This window comes from Hetaerina americana, unplaced genomic scaffold (assembly GCF_022747635.1).
Source record: "Hetaerina americana unplaced genomic scaffold, ioHetAmer1.1.p SCAF_6, whole genome shotgun sequence".
Taxonomy (NCBI): Eukaryota; Metazoa; Arthropoda; class Insecta; order Odonata; family Calopterygidae; genus Hetaerina; species Hetaerina americana.
In genome coordinates, this window is record NW_027287205.1 from 66333687 (window position 1) to 66351422 (window position 17736).

General features: G+C 33.1%; 1 protein-coding gene across 4 annotated transcripts in view; it reads right to left on the reverse strand.

Moving 5' to 3' along the window:
- LOC139695502 (bumetanide-sensitive sodium-(potassium)-chloride cotransporter-like) overlaps positions 1-17736 on the reverse strand; it is a 233896-nt gene that overhangs the window by 14410 nt on the left and 201750 nt on the right. For all 4 annotated transcript variants that reach the window (XM_071594299.1, XM_071594297.1, XM_071594298.1 and 1 more), the window contains exons 6-15: positions 17518-17632; positions 17277-17416; positions 15467-15691; positions 13964-14071; positions 12664-12787; positions 10016-10137; positions 9348-9483; positions 7870-8081; positions 5335-5585; positions 1974-2140 (exon numbers count right to left, since the gene is read on the reverse strand). In XM_071594299.1, the coding sequence (XP_071450400.1) occupies positions 1974-2140; positions 5335-5585; positions 7870-8081; positions 9348-9483; positions 10016-10137; positions 12664-12787; positions 13964-14071; positions 15467-15691; positions 17277-17416; positions 17518-17632 (1600 nt within the window). The remainder of the gene's footprint in view (positions 1-1973; positions 2141-5334; positions 5586-7869; positions 8082-9347; positions 9484-10015; positions 10138-12663; positions 12788-13963; positions 14072-15466; positions 15692-17276; positions 17417-17517; positions 17633-17736) is intronic.

Consider the following 17736-nt stretch of genomic DNA (forward strand, 5'->3'; position numbering starts at 1 on the left):
ATCTGCCTGGCAAGTGAAAAGATCCAGTGCTCGTCCCAGTCAAGGAAATATTTTTGCACTTGTGATTTGCTTGATTCTGCCTTCCTTACCTCTCCTGTGTTTGTCCTTTATTTGTGTTCCTATCCCTTTTCCTTTTTTTCTATTTCCATGTGAATGAATATTTATTTGCCATATGGCGGGATTTCGTGTTTGGATTTTTGTGTGTGTGATATATATATATATATATATATATATATATATATATGCACACACACATATTCCCTTGTATCTATTTCCATGTATATACAGGGCACAGCAACATAACTTACTTTTTTATAAAGCAAAACCCCTTTAAAAAGGGAAGTGTGTATGTATACAGTAATTGATATACCAAATTAAATAACGCTTTGATGCCTATTTCTCAGAGATTCCAGCCAAGTCTTATAACTTTTACTAAAGACATTTGTAAATATTAAACTTTCCCTTTAAACTTTGATTAAAATTAAATCACAAACTGGAACATGTTTCAATAGATTTTTATCATTAGTAGGTACTGTTTGATCATGTTGTGGGGAACTGGCAAATTGATTTGTAGCTTCAAGAGCATGCTTCTTCATGTAAATCAACAAATTCTCTGTATATGACAAACTAAGTAAACACTAATATAAGTTGATGAAACTTAAACTTTGCTGTATGTGACCAATCTTTAATAATTCTGGTGGTTCCTATCATAGCCAGAAGATTTTGACTTGTCCTACTCCAAATATTGCTTCAAAGAAATGGTCATCCATTATGCTGGAGAAATCAATGTAAAAGGCAGAAAATATGTGTAATATATAAATGGAATGGCTATATAATGTTGAAAACTGAGATAAAGGATTGAATATTTGGTAAAAACTTTGCAAAAGGAAAACAATTAGCCTTTAGGGCAATGCAAAAGGAAGTATAAAGTATGGGGAACTGAAAAATGGTTTTTTGTAATATGAAGCATTGGGATGTTTAGTTTAGTGTTATACAGGGCTAATAATTGTGCTGCAGTATTCAGTCCTGTAGTTCATCAGAAATAAGCATGAGACTCTTGTTGATAAATAAATCAATGAAAACACTATGCACCTCAGAAAATTGCTGTGAGAGAATCAGCAATTTTACTGTCAATATTCAATTTTTGTTAAGGAATATAAAGCCTCTTATAATTTTTCTGTTCCTCAATTTATCACCTAGTGCCCAAGTTTTATGCAGTTAAACATTTAAGCGTTGATCCTTTAACTGAGAAGCTTGGATTAATCCTTAATAAACTGTATTGTCCCTGGCTGCTCTGCTCATTAACCTTGTGCTTTGTTTTATTATGCCCTAAGATTTCACCAATTAAGTTTCCAGCAAAATGTCTATCATTAATAAATACAGCACAAAGTGAAATGACAAATTTATCGATCTCCTAGATAAGTAATGTGCACATTCAATATTAATTTCTAATGGCATAAACCAAGAAATTACTCAAACGCAAGTTGTTTTGACTGAATTAATGTAAGAATTTCAATAGATCCGTTAATAGATGAGGAAATATATTTAAAATAAAACTACTGATTTAACATTTTGTCAAATCAATGTAATGTTTAAATTCAATCCTGTTTTCAAAGTAGTTCTCTGAATTAGTTCATAGAATGCATTCAAAAATGGCAATGAAGTATATGGTACAAGACATTGTCAAATATTCACTTATTAAAAGTATATGAAGTTTAAATTGAAAGTGGAAGGAATTTTAACTTGGTGACACAAATTACCAAAATATATGTAGTCTAATCTTTGATATTTCTATACTGAAAATATTTTATTTCAAGGAAAGTCATAAAATGTTTAGGTGATCATGTAACCGCTAATTTGACCCCATCGTTACATATGAAAACAACTATCTGAGACCATATTGTATGAACATGAACATTCCGGTCCTAAGGGTAATTAATTGACAGAAATGAGAGATGAGTCATATTTATTACCTTGAGATAACTGCCCAGCCGACTGATTCCTTCTTAGCTTCTCCTCAGCATCCTTCTTTTCTATGGATGAAATTGGTATAACTTCTTCATCCTCAATTATATTGGAATAATCAAGACCATCTTGCACCCTCAATATTCCCACTGCCAAGTATCTGTCCAGGGCATAACTATAAAAGGAATATCCAGGAAACCATCAGAATAAATACAAAATGAAAAAGGATAGCCCAAACAGTGATCATTTTAGACACCCTTAGGGATAAAGCTTTAGGAGCTCTAAATCAACTTCTAACACTCTTATGTGGCATCACCCCGTCTCTCTGAAGCATAGACAGGATTTGAACAAAAACTAATAAATTTATAATTTTAGATTTAAATTTCTTCAGTTTTAATTCATTTTCCAAATGCCAGATGATGTTCAGATCAATTCTTTATTTTATATGGATGATGTTTCAACATTACTCTGAACGAGAGAATAAGGGATACTAAAACACCTGCACTCTTAAATAATGCACCACCAAGATTATTTTCTATGTATGCCACTGGGAATACCTATTTACCTTCAGTTATATTGGAATAATAAAATCCATATTATTAGAATAGTCATTCAAATGATTGATATATAACTGCAAATCAAGTGTAGACATGGGGCTTCAAGCAAAAAAACTCAATTTGAAAATCCTCTTCATACAGTGACTTTAAACAGACTTCCTTGCAAAAATATTGCACACAATGAAGAATATTCCAAAATATTTTTAGGAATGACTGAAAAAACTCACCACTGTTTTTACTTTATTCCAAATTCCTTAACATGTAAGGAAAATAGTGTTATATGTGTCACTGTAAATTGGCAATCCTGCTGTATGTGCACAATTTTTACTAAATAAATAAATAAATAAAAATAAATAAAATGAACTGAGCTCTTTCTTCCACAACATTTATCAAGCAACATATTTTGACTTTTGGACATCATCTTCAAGCATTACTTGAAGATAAAGTTCAAAGACTGACATGCAATTTACAAGTGAACCTTGAAGATGGTGTTCTAACATTACATTTAAATGCATATGGGTCAGTAAAAAAACTATAAACACAGTAATCAACCCAAAGTGCAGTTTGGTAGGTGATGGTAGAGTTCACCCAGTACTAAGCCCAATGGTGTGTGAAATTCACATATCAGGGTAAGGGGGCCAGTTTCTTTCCCTGTGCTGGTTATGGTTTCCCAGGAAGAACTGGTACCCAAAAAAGGGTCACTAAAGTGGATGGCAAAATTGACATTTTTCATATATGAAGGTCCTACCACTTCAAACTTTTTATTTTCAAAGAGTAAGATGCTCCTACAAATTAATGGTCCAATTAAAACATTTTGCATCCCTTGAATGCTGGGCAATGGCCCATTAGCCAGATAAGATGGGAGGCAGGTTAGGGGCAGCATCTTGGGTGTCAATACACTTGACCGTAAAAAGATTCAAAATTTTAACTAATATATATATATATATTTTTTTTCATACTATTATTATTGTGCAGCAATACAAAGCCAAGTTCAATTTGATAATCAATCCTAATATACCTCTGCATAGGCACAGCAGAAGAGATTTTCATGACTTGAGGATAACTGCCCATTACTCAGCTATATTTGCTAAGAGAAAGTCTTGTTATGCTGGTGTGAAAGTCCTGAAAGCATTACCTAGAAAACTAAGGGAAATCACAAATGTTTGTCATTATAGAACAAACTTGATCAGTTCCTTTGCTAGCACCAATGTTATACAGTGGATGAATGCACGCCTCCCTATATTAATAAATAATTTTATTCTGAAATACATACAATATTTGCAATCAATGAGACGCATTTTATATATGTCCCAAAGATATCTTTTTGGAATGAAAAAATATTATTACTATTATTGCTATTATCATTATTATTATGAGTGTGTACATTTTGTACTATGGAAATGAAGTCACAAGAAACAATAACTCGTCACTCGACTAGAAAACCTTTTTGTGGCACTGCAGCCTGATGAAGTATATTTTCAAATCTAAAGTCAGTAATTCGTATTGCATACACAAGGGAGAAATTTTTATCAAAAGCAGTCTACCAGCAATAGAGGCTTTTGATGGATCTAGCTATTTTAGATTTCTAAGCAAGACCAAACATGAAACTAAATAAATGCTGTAAAGAATGCATACAGTAGATGATTCTTGAACAACACACATGTCTTCCCTCACTTCATTCCATTCAATATGTTCATTCTTTCCATCTCTTTACATTGTTAACCCAAAAATTGATACTCTACCCTTGTGATGGAACTAAATAATTCAAAGGAAGAAATGTCGATTTGAAATGCTTTTTGTCAAGGCTTGTGCATATATTTAGTGAAGTACTTTTGGCTTACAATTACCATGTTCAAATGATGGTAAAATTCGCCATCACATTGGAGGTGAGGTAGGCTGATGGTGTGAAAACATAAACCCAATCGGACCTTTTTAAAATAGTATTTATAATAGATTTGTGTGAATTTTGTGACATAAATTCATGAAATTACATATACCTGTATGTGACCTTAAATTAAGGTGTTATTTACGAATATAGTTTTAGGAGTATTCTCTGTCAATTATTTATTTAAGAGCTAAAATGAAAAATCACTGGAGGGTAGAAATTTTGCCCAAAATGAGCATAATGGGTCACTGCCAATGAACTGAGTGACCATGGAGGATGCTGGATGCCTGGAGATGGTGCTCAAACACTCAAATTCCAGATTCCAATCCCCAAACTTTTTCCTAATTTTTCAAACAAACATTCCATCATTTTTTTCCATTTTTCTCTCAAATGTTTTGGCAACTGTTCAAATATATTTTTAGTATGGTTGATCCCACATTACTTTGTATAGCAATGGACCTCTAATTTTCAAAATTTTCAATTTTGCTGTCAGCTCTAATGACTGCTGCTCCTATTACCACAGGGATCGGGATGGTATGGTGGCTAACGCACTTGCTTCCCAGCCAGAGGGCCCAGGTTTGAATCCCGGTGGCGGCAGATATTGTTAGTGGTATCCCGATCCCTACTGGAGATGTTTTATGGAAAGCACTTTGAGTGAGTATGCGGTCCGTTGGATGGGACGTTAAGTGGTAAAGCCCTTGGCACCTTTCTTTAGGAGTAGGCTAATGCCAACACTGGGTCCACCCTTCATCCTATCCTGTCCACCCCTAATGGTGCAAATGATCTCATCTGTCGGTTGCCTCCCCTAAAAGCCACCACTCCTAATGCTAATTAATAAATACAGTGTAATTATACAAAGTTGCATAATCTTTCCACCCTCAAACAATGTCATATATTTCTTCGTGTCCCTACAAGTGGGATACTCACTGGATGATGTTAAAATACTGGAGAACTTCTTCTTTATCGCATGTCCTCCAATCTCCTTTGAATCCCATGAGAAGCATGTTGGGTCTGAGCTTACCCAACCCAACAAGTGTCATCAATGCCCTTGCTCCTGTCTCCAGTTTACCATCTTCACCACCCTCCGCAATTGCGTAAAAGGCCCTCACCCTATGACGCCTCAGCCAGCGATATGTTTTCCTTGTTATTGCATTGTGCACCCCTTGTGAATGGCAACCCTGAGGAGGAATAGTAAAATTTGATTGTCCTTGTCAGATTATTTGGATAAACATTTACTCAGTTCCCAAAATTACGTAAAAAATATATTTTATCACATATATTAACAAAAATATAATTTGTATTTTAAATTATACAATATATTTATTACAAATAATCAGCTCCCACTAAATGGAGAAGTAATCATTTATGTGTGTTGATTAGAGAATTCTTACTATTCATATTTCAAAGGCTGGTTGCATGATTTACAAATCAATTTGTGAACATAAAACATGAACTTTTAACTTGGGCCTTTTGAAATAGTACCAGGCTACATACATGAAAGGCATATATATATATATATATATATATATATATATATATATATATATATATATATATATATATATATATATATATATATATATATATATATATATATATATCATTGAGGCATCTCTCACAGAAAATTTATTTTTATGAACAATAAAAACACCAGGTTTCTACTAAGAGTTCAACTGTTATACAATATTTTCAATTTCACAAAGAATATGCATTACAATAGAAATCTATTACTGAAATATTACTTGAAATACTGTAGAAATTCTTCACTGTTTAACTTAGTGAGCTCTTTAATGTTTACAGAAGTACATCTTATTCAAGCAATACCTAGAAGAGAGGAATTTCTGCAAAATAATTAGGATAATAGATAGATAGATAGATAGATAGTGGTCTTTATTTGGGCGAAATTGAGACCAAATGGTGCCTTCTTCCATTTAACCCATCGTCATATACATATTATATTAGCCATTAAACTTATAAATACATTCATATGTACACATAAATACATATAGACAGACATCAATTCATTAACACAGATTTGCACATCGAGAAGAAAAAATTATATACATATATATAGACACACACATACACATACATACACATACACACACATACATACCTATATTCATACACATACCTACACATATACATACATATCCACACACACATACATATACACACATAAACATACATACATGCATTCATACACATACATAAATACAAACATAAGTACGCACATACACACCCATACATACATACATATACATATATAAATTAAGAATACACCTACATATACTCAAATTAAATGACAGTGAAGATAGAGTACAATAAAATGAGGAAAGTCTAAGCAAAGAATGAGGTTTGTGGGAAAAGCTAGGGAGAGCGTGGCATTGCTCAACTAGTAAAAACCCACGCAGGAAAAACACCCACGAAGAGAAGGGGGGTGTGAAAAACCTGCGAAAACCCTATTAATTAGAGGATAAATAAAGAAATTAGCATCATGATACCACATCCTGTGCAATTCTCAAAACATATCCAAGATCATCTCTTGTAACTACAAATAGATAAACTGAGGCCAGAATAATTGGGACTTTTGATTAAAGCATATCATAATTGTGAGGTAAGTAATATGTAAGGGATTAACATTAACGTGCTAATTCATTTTGAAATTCTTCATTAGATATTATAAATGTGGCATGCACAAATGTGTGACTATTTGAAATGCAAAATGCCCTCATCATTGTTAAAACTGACTGATTAGGTCTGTGTTTGAAATATAGGAAGCATCGAAATAAAAAAACAGCCTTTGCACATAGCTTAAAAATCAGTTATATTGGTTAATGCGCAATAAAAATCACCCCATAAACTGTATCAGTAATGACAAGATGCTAACCAAAAGTTATAAAATTATATCAAGGTCCAATGTGAAAGGGCAGGTTTAAGCTTGACGTTTTCTATGTCAGCTGTTTATTGTGTGGCAGCCAATGATAGAGTGAGCATTTTTTCATAAAATGAAAAAGTCCTGTTTCCATGCAGGAAAGGTTTTCTTTGAAGAGCAGGGGTAGGAAGCAGGACAGAAAATCCTTGGCCTATTAAACTGGTATTACTTTCAGTTAGGCGTTGATATGTACATTTGGCTCAACTAATTTCCTTGAGAGGTCAGATGTGGCTATTTTGGCTATATAGTGAGCATATCTGTCCTAACTGCGTGAATGTCTCCATGTATCACACAAATATGCATAACACTTGTTGCTGTCTTAGCTAATTACCCTTTCACTGAAAACTGTGCTGTTAAGAGAATATACCCTTGATAGATATTAGAGTAAGTGTGACAGAGTGATTATTTTGACAAAAATATCTCCCATTCAAAGCTGAATTTTGGTCATTTTTGAGTGAATATGAGTGTGAAAATTAGTTGATGTGCAAGTAGCAACAAAAGCATCCCTCTAACAAAAATAAACATACCTTAATTATATGCCCACAGATGAGGAGGGATAGTTTCTTGGTGATAAGGTTAGCAAAATCTACCAATGGTGGTCGTGAGCTTGGTATTCCAGTTAGCACAAGTATTTGAGGGCGATAGTTCTTCACATGCTCCTCTACTTGATTCAATTCCTGCACTGACTTAAGTGCAGTGTTGAAGGATTGTGCTTGGGTTGAGGAGCCCCAGTTAACCTCTGCAATTTAAGACAAATTGTAACATAAGCATTATGTTGCATGAAAAGCAGTTGCATAATTTCCAGTCATCAAATTTAAATATTAATCCATATATGGGCAAACTATACAGTCATTTAAAGCTGATACTTATTCACAATGTACACAGTAGAACCTTAAATATATGTTTTTGATATGATTAGTGACATCTCTCTATTAGAATAATATACATTTGATATCCAAAAATCTTTACCAATATAAAAAAAAACAGTATGCCTAACATTAAAATGTATGCATGCATACTATGTGACATGGATACTGCAAGCACAACGACATAATTATTAATATAATTAATTATTTTAATAATATATACATATTCTACTGTTCTAAGCTCTAGTTAATTTTCTATGCATTTAAAGCTAGTATGTAGCACTGGAGAGATCAAGGGGTAGGTGACTTGAGGAATTATAAATCATAATATGTATTGGCTTATTGTTCCTAAAACAAAATTATTTCAATCAAGTTCTACTTAGGCAGTTAAGATATGTAATCCCATTGAGAATGGGTACCTCAAAAAAATATCTTTTGTCCTCCATTAACTAACATTTTTTTCCCATGATGGCTATAAAGTTTTTTCTCATGAAAAATTTTCTGGAAGTACATTATTAGAAAAACAAAATAAATTTCCATTCTCTTCACTAGAGCAATTTGTAGCAATGCATGTAAATGTATTGATATAAAATATCGATATGATATATCTGAGACAAATATGGTATGGATGGAAAACATCGGCAACTTGTATTGTATTGATGTTCTTTCAAAGGTATTGAATAGCATACTCTAATTGAAAGCAATGATTATATTTTAAAGAATTTTTAATAATTTTTAGGCGTTTCACATGTTTCAAACATAAGCACAAAAATAAGTAAAGAACTCTGATAAGTTTAGCACTATCTGTGTATGCATTTCATTTATATTTTCACAGTATCAATTGCTATAACTCTAATGCTAATTTTGCTGCTTTTTCATCTATTGAGGTCAAAAAAAATTACCATGTCATACTTTAAATATATAGATGCATACTTATATGCATATACACCTGTAAATATGCATAATTATTCTACCTACATCATTTTTATCTGCCTAAGAAGGAAAACCTGCTTATTCCAGAAATAGAGTAGCCATTGAATCTTAGTTAGCTTTCACTGTTTCAGTTATGTATTGACAAAGGAGGGAAGTTTTATGCTTGCTTATGAAATTCATCCAAAGTGAATTACATAATATCATACCTGGTTTTCTGTAAGAGACGTACAAGTACAGTGTCACCACTACCACCAAGGTGATTAATGCAGTCCACCACGACATCAAAAACATCACAGCAATACAGAGCAATGTTCCTATTAAACTGACCCAGGCATTGTAATACTGGAAAATGAGAAAAATCATTAAAATCAGAAACATGATCCCATGAATGGAGAGAAAGTTCCTACTGTTTAGGAATATTATTTTCATTTATTAATAAAATTTACAAATGAAAATAGTCATTCACACCACACAAATAGTTATTTTGCACTAGGTATCATATTATTGGCACATGAAACATGTGCCTAACATTTGCAGGAATATTAGCCCAATTAATGTAGACTTGATATATTCACAGAAGAGTTTACATCAATTCAAGCATATGATATATATAGTTATAATGCTAAATAAGATAACAAGAATAAAAATACTAAACTCAGAATAAACTGCAATCCAGAGTGACCAATAGTTCAAAACAAGACAGTTAAAATAATCTTACATGGTAGAAAAATCAAAATAAGATTAGATGTTTTAGCCATGTGGTATGCCTTTATGTCCTAGAATAGCCTTGATAGAATGGCAAAAAGCACATACATATTTATATTAAGGTCAAGGTTGTGAAATAAATATGCAAATTCCCCTCCAGAACACTTACACGAAATGCTGGACGCCATCCTGGAGATTTTGAGATGGATGCATGGAACACAGAGAAGTTGATGAGGGCATATGCAGCCAGAAAGAAGTTGGACAGAAGTGGAGCAATGGCATTCAGTTGTGCTGAGGAAGACATTATAGGTTTTAAGAAGTTGAAAACTTAATTGCAATTCAAGACAGCAATATAAGAAAACGCACCCGTTACTGCCTTTAAGACACTCTTTTAATGTTTATTCCTGCATGATTTTTGCTTATTTTACATATATAACCTTAATATTTCTTCTCATTCATATTGACAAAAGAGAAATGAATTTCAAAATTTCAAATATATGTACATGAATGATGAGAAAATAGTATAATAGTTAATCAGTATGGATGTCTTTAAATTGATCAAGTTGAGCATATCAATTATAATTAAGACTACAATTATTGGGAAGGACCCCAGGAGCATTGATATTTCAAGAAATTTCAATTAAAAAATTTGCTCAATTAACTGAAATTTTGTTGTTTTTTGATTCCAATTATTGGTATTAAATACAAGGGTAAGATGAAAAGTTCTCGGCCTGGAACAGAGATGGCTTTCCAATCGGAAAAAAATTATGATTTCTGCCTGGGTACACGTTCATTAGTTTGTAAGACAAATTTCAACTTGTTCTCTGGAGTATTTTGTTTACACGTTTTGTTTCAGTAGAAGCCTATCGTGTTTTTCATTAAAATGGAAAAGCTTAAATTTCGTGCAGTCATAAAAAACTTTGCTTTGGATGCACTAACCCTTAAGGCAATTCATCCGAAGTTGACAAAAGTGTACGGGGACTTTGCTCCTTCAATATCAACCGCTAAAAAGTGGCAGCTGAATTTAAACGTGGTTGCACATCCCTCGAAGATGACACTCTTGAAGGACGGCCAAAAACCGCTACCACACTGGAAATCATCGAAAAGGTCCACAATATCGTGCAGGACGATAGGCGAGTGAAGGTGAGTGAGATAACTATGGCCGTGGGGATATCGGAAGAAAGGGTGCGAAACATCTTGCAGAGAGAATTTGGGATGCGAAACCTCTGCGCAAGGTGCCGCATTCGCTTACTGCCGATAAAAAGCGAATGCACGAACGATTTTCGCAGGAATGTTTGGACCGATTGAAGAGGGAATCGACCGATTTTGTGCGGTAATTTGTCACCATGAGACATGAGTTCATCACTACATGCCAGAAACGAAACAGCAGTCGAAGCAGTGGGGGGAAGCCGGTGGTTCGCCTCCAAAGAAAAAGCAGTCGATCGCATCTGTCAGCAAGGTCATGGGCAGTGTGTTTTGGGGTGCAAAAGGGATCCTGCAAATTGATTACCTTGAAAAAGGCAGAACAATTACAGGCGAATATTACTTCAACATTCTTGACCAGCTGGGTGACAAAATTCGCGACAAGAGGCCTGGCTTGAAGAAGAAAAACATCATCTTTCACCAGGACAAAGCTCCGCTCACACAAAGATGCGTTGGCGATGGGAAAACTACGGGATTTGGGGAACGATTTGCTCGGCCATCCCTCCGATTCTCCTGATTTAGCACCCTCAGACTTCCATTTGTTCCCAAAGTCGAAGAAATTTGTTTCTGAGAAGCACCTTGCATCCAATGCAGAAGTTGAATGGACTGTATATGTATATTTTCACAGCCTTTCAGACCCTCACTTCCGGGAAGAAATACTAATGATGGATAAAAGCAGGACCAAGAGTGTTGAAGTCAAGGGAGATTATTTAAAAAAAATTATATCAATTTTTAACTGAAAAGCGCAGTCTTTCATTGTCAGGCCGAGAACTTTTCATCTTGACCTCGTATGTTTACTCATCCAATCTCATTATGGCAGTGCATTTACAATACAAAACAAATAATTATATTAAAGTGAACTATGATCGAATTGCCATGAAAAACATTTTTATTCTTGAACTTCCTGAAATATTTGACAAAATACTATTGTACTCAAGTACTATTGTACAAGTACAACAACAGTACAAAAACTTGTACTATTGTTCATCTAATTCGTAGGTGCATTCATAATTGCTTCAGTAAACACTTAGTTACAGGACTCACCGAAATGACCAAGATTCAACAGTAAAAAGTAGTTTGAATCTAGTTAATACCATTTCAAAGAATGACTGAGCCAATTAAAGTTGCACTCCTAGATCAGTAAAAAGATTCAACAGTAAAAAGTACTTTGAATCTAGTTAATACCATTTCAAAGAATGACTAAGCCAATTAAAGTTGCACTCCTAGATCAGTAAAAAAATTTAAAACATGCTAGAATTAAATGTATATTTGAAATATGATGGAGGCTTACTCTGAGTAATAGTATCTGATAGTATTGGTTCAATTTAGGCATTTCAAACAAGGGGAATAACAATTTGTAAACTGATTTTGTCAATAATCTTTTGGGATTTTAGTGCCCATTATTATTTTTTTATTATGCCAAACTGAATCATTTTATGAGGAATGACTACATAAAAATAATGCTCCCAATTCATGAGAACTATGAAGGGCGCTGAACAGTACTCTTTCCAGATCCATAGCTTCAAAATTGTTTCTTTATTATAATGCTCAGAACTGATTTCACTATCCTATCTAGGTTATAGCTGGCGGATAAATGAAATCGAGCCCTCTTACCAATTAAAATGCAGCCAAGAGATATTATAAAGACTAACACATAGCCTCTGACAGGATCATTATTGGCACCATAACCCTCTCCAAAGAAGCCAATCAAGGGATAAAGTTTGTCCTTGGCTAATGCCTGAAAATATGCAATAAAATTAATTCAGCTGAAATACAAAAGGAATAATCCAAGAAGAAGAGAGTATAGAACATATTTATCAAATGTACAGCTTATATTGCTACATGAGTCACTTTTTTTAGCAATGGGATTACCAGAGCTCCCATTATTGTGAAAAAAGTAATGCACATCTATTCCATTTATATTGAATACACATGCCAACTGTTTAATATCTCCATTTTCATTTCCTTATTTATAAAACAAGGAAGTACTACTCATGCTGATATCAAGGTACACAATCAATGTTTACATACTCTGTCCTTTAATTAGTAAGTGCAGATGGATTTAGGGGGAGAGATGGATGTACCATTACATTTCCCTATGGCTGGGGGTCAAGGAGGGAGGCCTAAGAATCCAAGTAAGGTTTCTAATTGCATTAATAAACCTCTATTTATATTTGTGGGTTGACCGCTATCAATTAATATTTTTTCAACATTTTTATTAATTGAGCCAAAATCCCCCATAATATTGTAAGATCATAAAATGCCCTTTATCTTCAAATACTCACCTATTTGTACTTTCCCAATGAATATAGAGACATGAATACAGATTACAGTGATTAGGCATGCAATCTCACTCCCGACATCATGCTACTTTTCTGGTGAAGGATTTCATTCTTTTAAGTAGGAAATCCAAATTCAATGCCAATGCTAAAGACAGTTCTTGCACTGGCATAAGGACCAATTGACAGAACTACCCATATGTCTAATAGTTTGCCCATTATCTAATATAAGCATGACAAACGTTTACATACAATGAATCTCAGCCTATGTCAACACAGTACTTTCGTTGCCACCATTCTCCTCCCACACATACATGTATATCTGACTGGATAAGATTGGTGGGTAAATGGCCTTCCTGATACCCCTAAAGAATTTCCCCTTAAGGAGGGTATCCAGTTTATAAAATCTGACATAAAATAAAAATGTAATTCCCTAAAAGCAATTTATTTTTCAGTTATGCCTGGAATATGGAGTTTTTTCACTGAATTTTTGGTTTGCTTTTGGACTTGTTTTATTCACTGAGTTCTTGACTAAAACTTGATTATATAATGTTTTTTAGGAGAGAAATCTTATGAATGTTATGTTTGCAATGCATTCTATAATGTCCAAATATTGTTCAATAAAATTTTCAAACCTGTAAAACTCTTGGTGCTCCAACCAAGCTTGCAATTGCAGATGACAGTGTAGCAGCAAAACATCCACCATAAATCAAAGGCCCCCAGGAGGAGACCAATTCCATGGCCTGAAATAGAGGTAATCAAAGAAAGCACATAAGCTTGGAGCTATTATTCCTATTAAATATCATATCAATAAAAGGACCAGATTATATCCCTTTTAGTTTTTCAGTATTCAACATTTATAATTGAAATTATTTTTTGGCTGAGTTGATATGGTTTATGATATTAGTTCCATACTTTATGACTAGAATTAACTATCCTCATTCCTTTAATTTCAATGTTTTATGAATTTCAGTGAAAGACATTTTGAAAAAAGATTGGCATTTAAAGCTTTTAATTTGTTTTTGAAGAAGTTGTACTTTTCACCTCATTTAAAACTTTTGGCTTTAATATTTAATTATACTACCAACAGTAGTATGATTCAGTTCAGTATTGTTGCTAATTTTAGGAGACATTATGCCTTCATCATGATATTTCATTAGTTTTGATTTATTTCCAAAAAGGCTATTTTTTAAAACATTATTTTTGGCTAAAATAACTTTTTATCTATAATTATTTAACAGATAAAATCCAAGAACTGAAAAGGCATAAAAAGCATGTATGATGCCACAAAACAGACTTTTACAATGTACAAGTCTGTTCTGTGGTATCATACATACTTTTAATGCCTTTTTAGTGCTTGGATATTATCTTTTAAATAAATACAGATTAACAGTTATCTGTTGTTGCAAGATACAATGTACATGAACTGACTAGCTCACAATGCCAAACTAATTAATGATATCTCAATCAATTGAGTATGTTCTGCATGCCCTACAAGCTGCCCATGGCATTAAAGGATATGAAACAATGCATTTTGTACAATTGGGCACCTTGTTTTCCAAGTGGACAAATCAGACAGAAATGTAAAAAACATAAATTTGCTAAATAATCAGAGTAATACAATGTAATAGTAAATAAGTAGGGTCATATATTATGCCAAATGAGTGGGAAGACAAAAAGTGCAACAACGAAAATCAGGTATTGCCTGCATGCTCATAAATCGCATAAGAAGGGCTATTTATGTCTAATAAGTATGTATATATTATGCACTTATCTAATACTTGTAGAAAGAGAGAAAAAAATTATACACTCCAGAAAACTATGATCTACAGTTATATAGTATTGTCGACTATATACATGTATGCATAGTTATTTTACTAAGCCATGAGGAATTAGTTGCAATTTGTGACACTTGACACTGTTAGCATGCAAAAATTCAAAATGTTTGACTAACTTTGCTTTATGTTGATTGAATTTTTAAAATTAGCAATGTGAAAGCCTTGCAAAAAATTTGATTAACTCAATGGGGAAGTAAATTTGATTAAAGTCAATTCAGTGTTGCAATTTAGTGTAGCAAGTATTCCAGGATAAGATTAAGAATTCAAATTTTACACTCTGAAAAAATAAACTTCCTATACCTGGCTGTCATTTTCAAGCCCAAAACTACATGTTCTGTCAGTACAATTTTTGAGGTACACCCATGGATCAGGAAGGCTCTCATTGAGAGCCAGATGGTATTCCGTGACATTTCCTGATGCATCTCGGAGGGTGCATGCTCCCAACATGAAGGCATATCCAAAATAGGATAAAAATGTGACTGCTATAGCCAAAAGGGTTCCAATAGGAATAGCTTTACTTGGGTCCTAAACAAATAAGAAAAATCAGTTAGTGCATCCAACTTATTAAACCTGTAAATAATTGAATCATGAATTTCAAAACTTAAAATCAATACACATAATTTTTCCATATTCAAAACATTATATTAACTTTTTGGGGTAATTTATGGCCTATTAACAGAAGGACCAGATCATAATCAATTTCTGCATATTTATACACATAAATAAATACCATACAAATATACATATATATACATACATATATATATATATACATATATATATATATATATATATATATATATATATATATATATATATATATATATATATGTCAAAAGTAGTTACTACCATAGAATATGCAATCATGGATTACAATTTGAAATTCTGAGGTTCATCATTAAAACCATGAATTAGAGAGGGATACATTTTTTATATGGTTGTGTACATTGGTCTCATTTGAAATTGAAGCAGCAACAAGCTCAATGGGGTTCATTAAAGAGTTCAAAAATTTAAGTTTTGATTACAAAAAATGTGTACATTACTATTTAATGTGATTGTGTTTAGAATAGTTAAATTTTACTGAAAGGTCAATCATAAACACAAATCTCTCTGTTTTCCTTATGCTCAAAAGCATGTGCCTTACATATAGCAGTTTGAATTAGGAAAGATCATTTAATACAACCACTTTTTATGATATACTAAATTTTGGCTAACAGTAACTTTAATATGGCAATTTAAATATGATAACAATTCTTTCATTTAAATGTTCCAGTAATATGTAAGCCAATCTTGCTTGACAACTTAACATGGCATCTTAATGTGATAAGTTATGAGACATTTATGAGGTGTTTCTGTCAAAAATATCTTGAGCTGACCTTTCCTGAGCTTAATGAAATGCATAAAATTCTACTAATGATGTCCCCTCTTATTATCCTCATATTTAATAATATATGTATACCTATACATCCAACTATAGATGCTCTTTGTCAAAATGTTGAATGAAACCTTTCATAACTCAATGAAAGTACACCATTTTTTTCTCAATTCCACATTTTATACACATGGGAACATTTTCACAAAACCTAAGTCAGCATATAATTTGAACTTGTAGGGGAAATTAATGAGGATTAAAATTGCTTCCAGCTGGGAATTTTCCATATACCTAATCCCAAAAAGCAAATATTCTGCCAGGCTTTACAATACATTCGGGCTTCGTATTATTATACTGGAGGCATTATTTAAAGGCTAACAAACATAACCTGTAAGAATAATGACAGTACAGAGAAATATATTCCAGTTTCTTGTGCATACAAATCAGCGAAATTAGTCTTCTGCAGAGGTTTTGTTTAACGAGTCATATTGAGACATTTGGAGTTGTTGATGGTGACATATAAGCCATTAGGACTAACAACAGGGTCATATTGATAGGTTATTACTGATATAAAGACTATCCAACCTGTAATTGGATTATTTAGTATCTGTTACTTCATTTAAATAACAATGAATCATTTCCATTATAGTATTAGCAAGAGGTCCCGTGGAAAATATTCAACTACAAGCTCTCAGTATTAAGTTCTCATGGAAGTAAGTCCAAATATTCAAGCATTACCTTCAAGTCACCTGAAAGGTTAGCTCCAGCCACAATCCCAGTTACAGCTGGGAAAAAGACAGAGAAAACAGAAAAGAAGTCATGGTCAACTCCTTCAAAATGTCTATAATCGGCATGTAGGTTGATGCTGAATGTTTCATCTGAAATAAATGTATAGCGTAAATAGATAAATGCAAAAACGTGAAGAACACAGAAATCCAATTCCATTAATGAGATATGGCTACTTAAGAGTAATACTTACAATTATATCCTACAAAACCTTTAGCAATTTCCTCATCATCCACTGGTCCTATTATGCTCCCAATAACAAAGTCAAATTGCGATGCAATGAGAACAAAGAGCAATACCATTTGGGTCTGAAAGGGAATTTATGGAAGACAAAATTAAGGTGCATCCCAGGTTTGATTTCGATTAAATGCAAATAAGAACTTTCCACGTCCCCTGACACACCCAGAGCGGG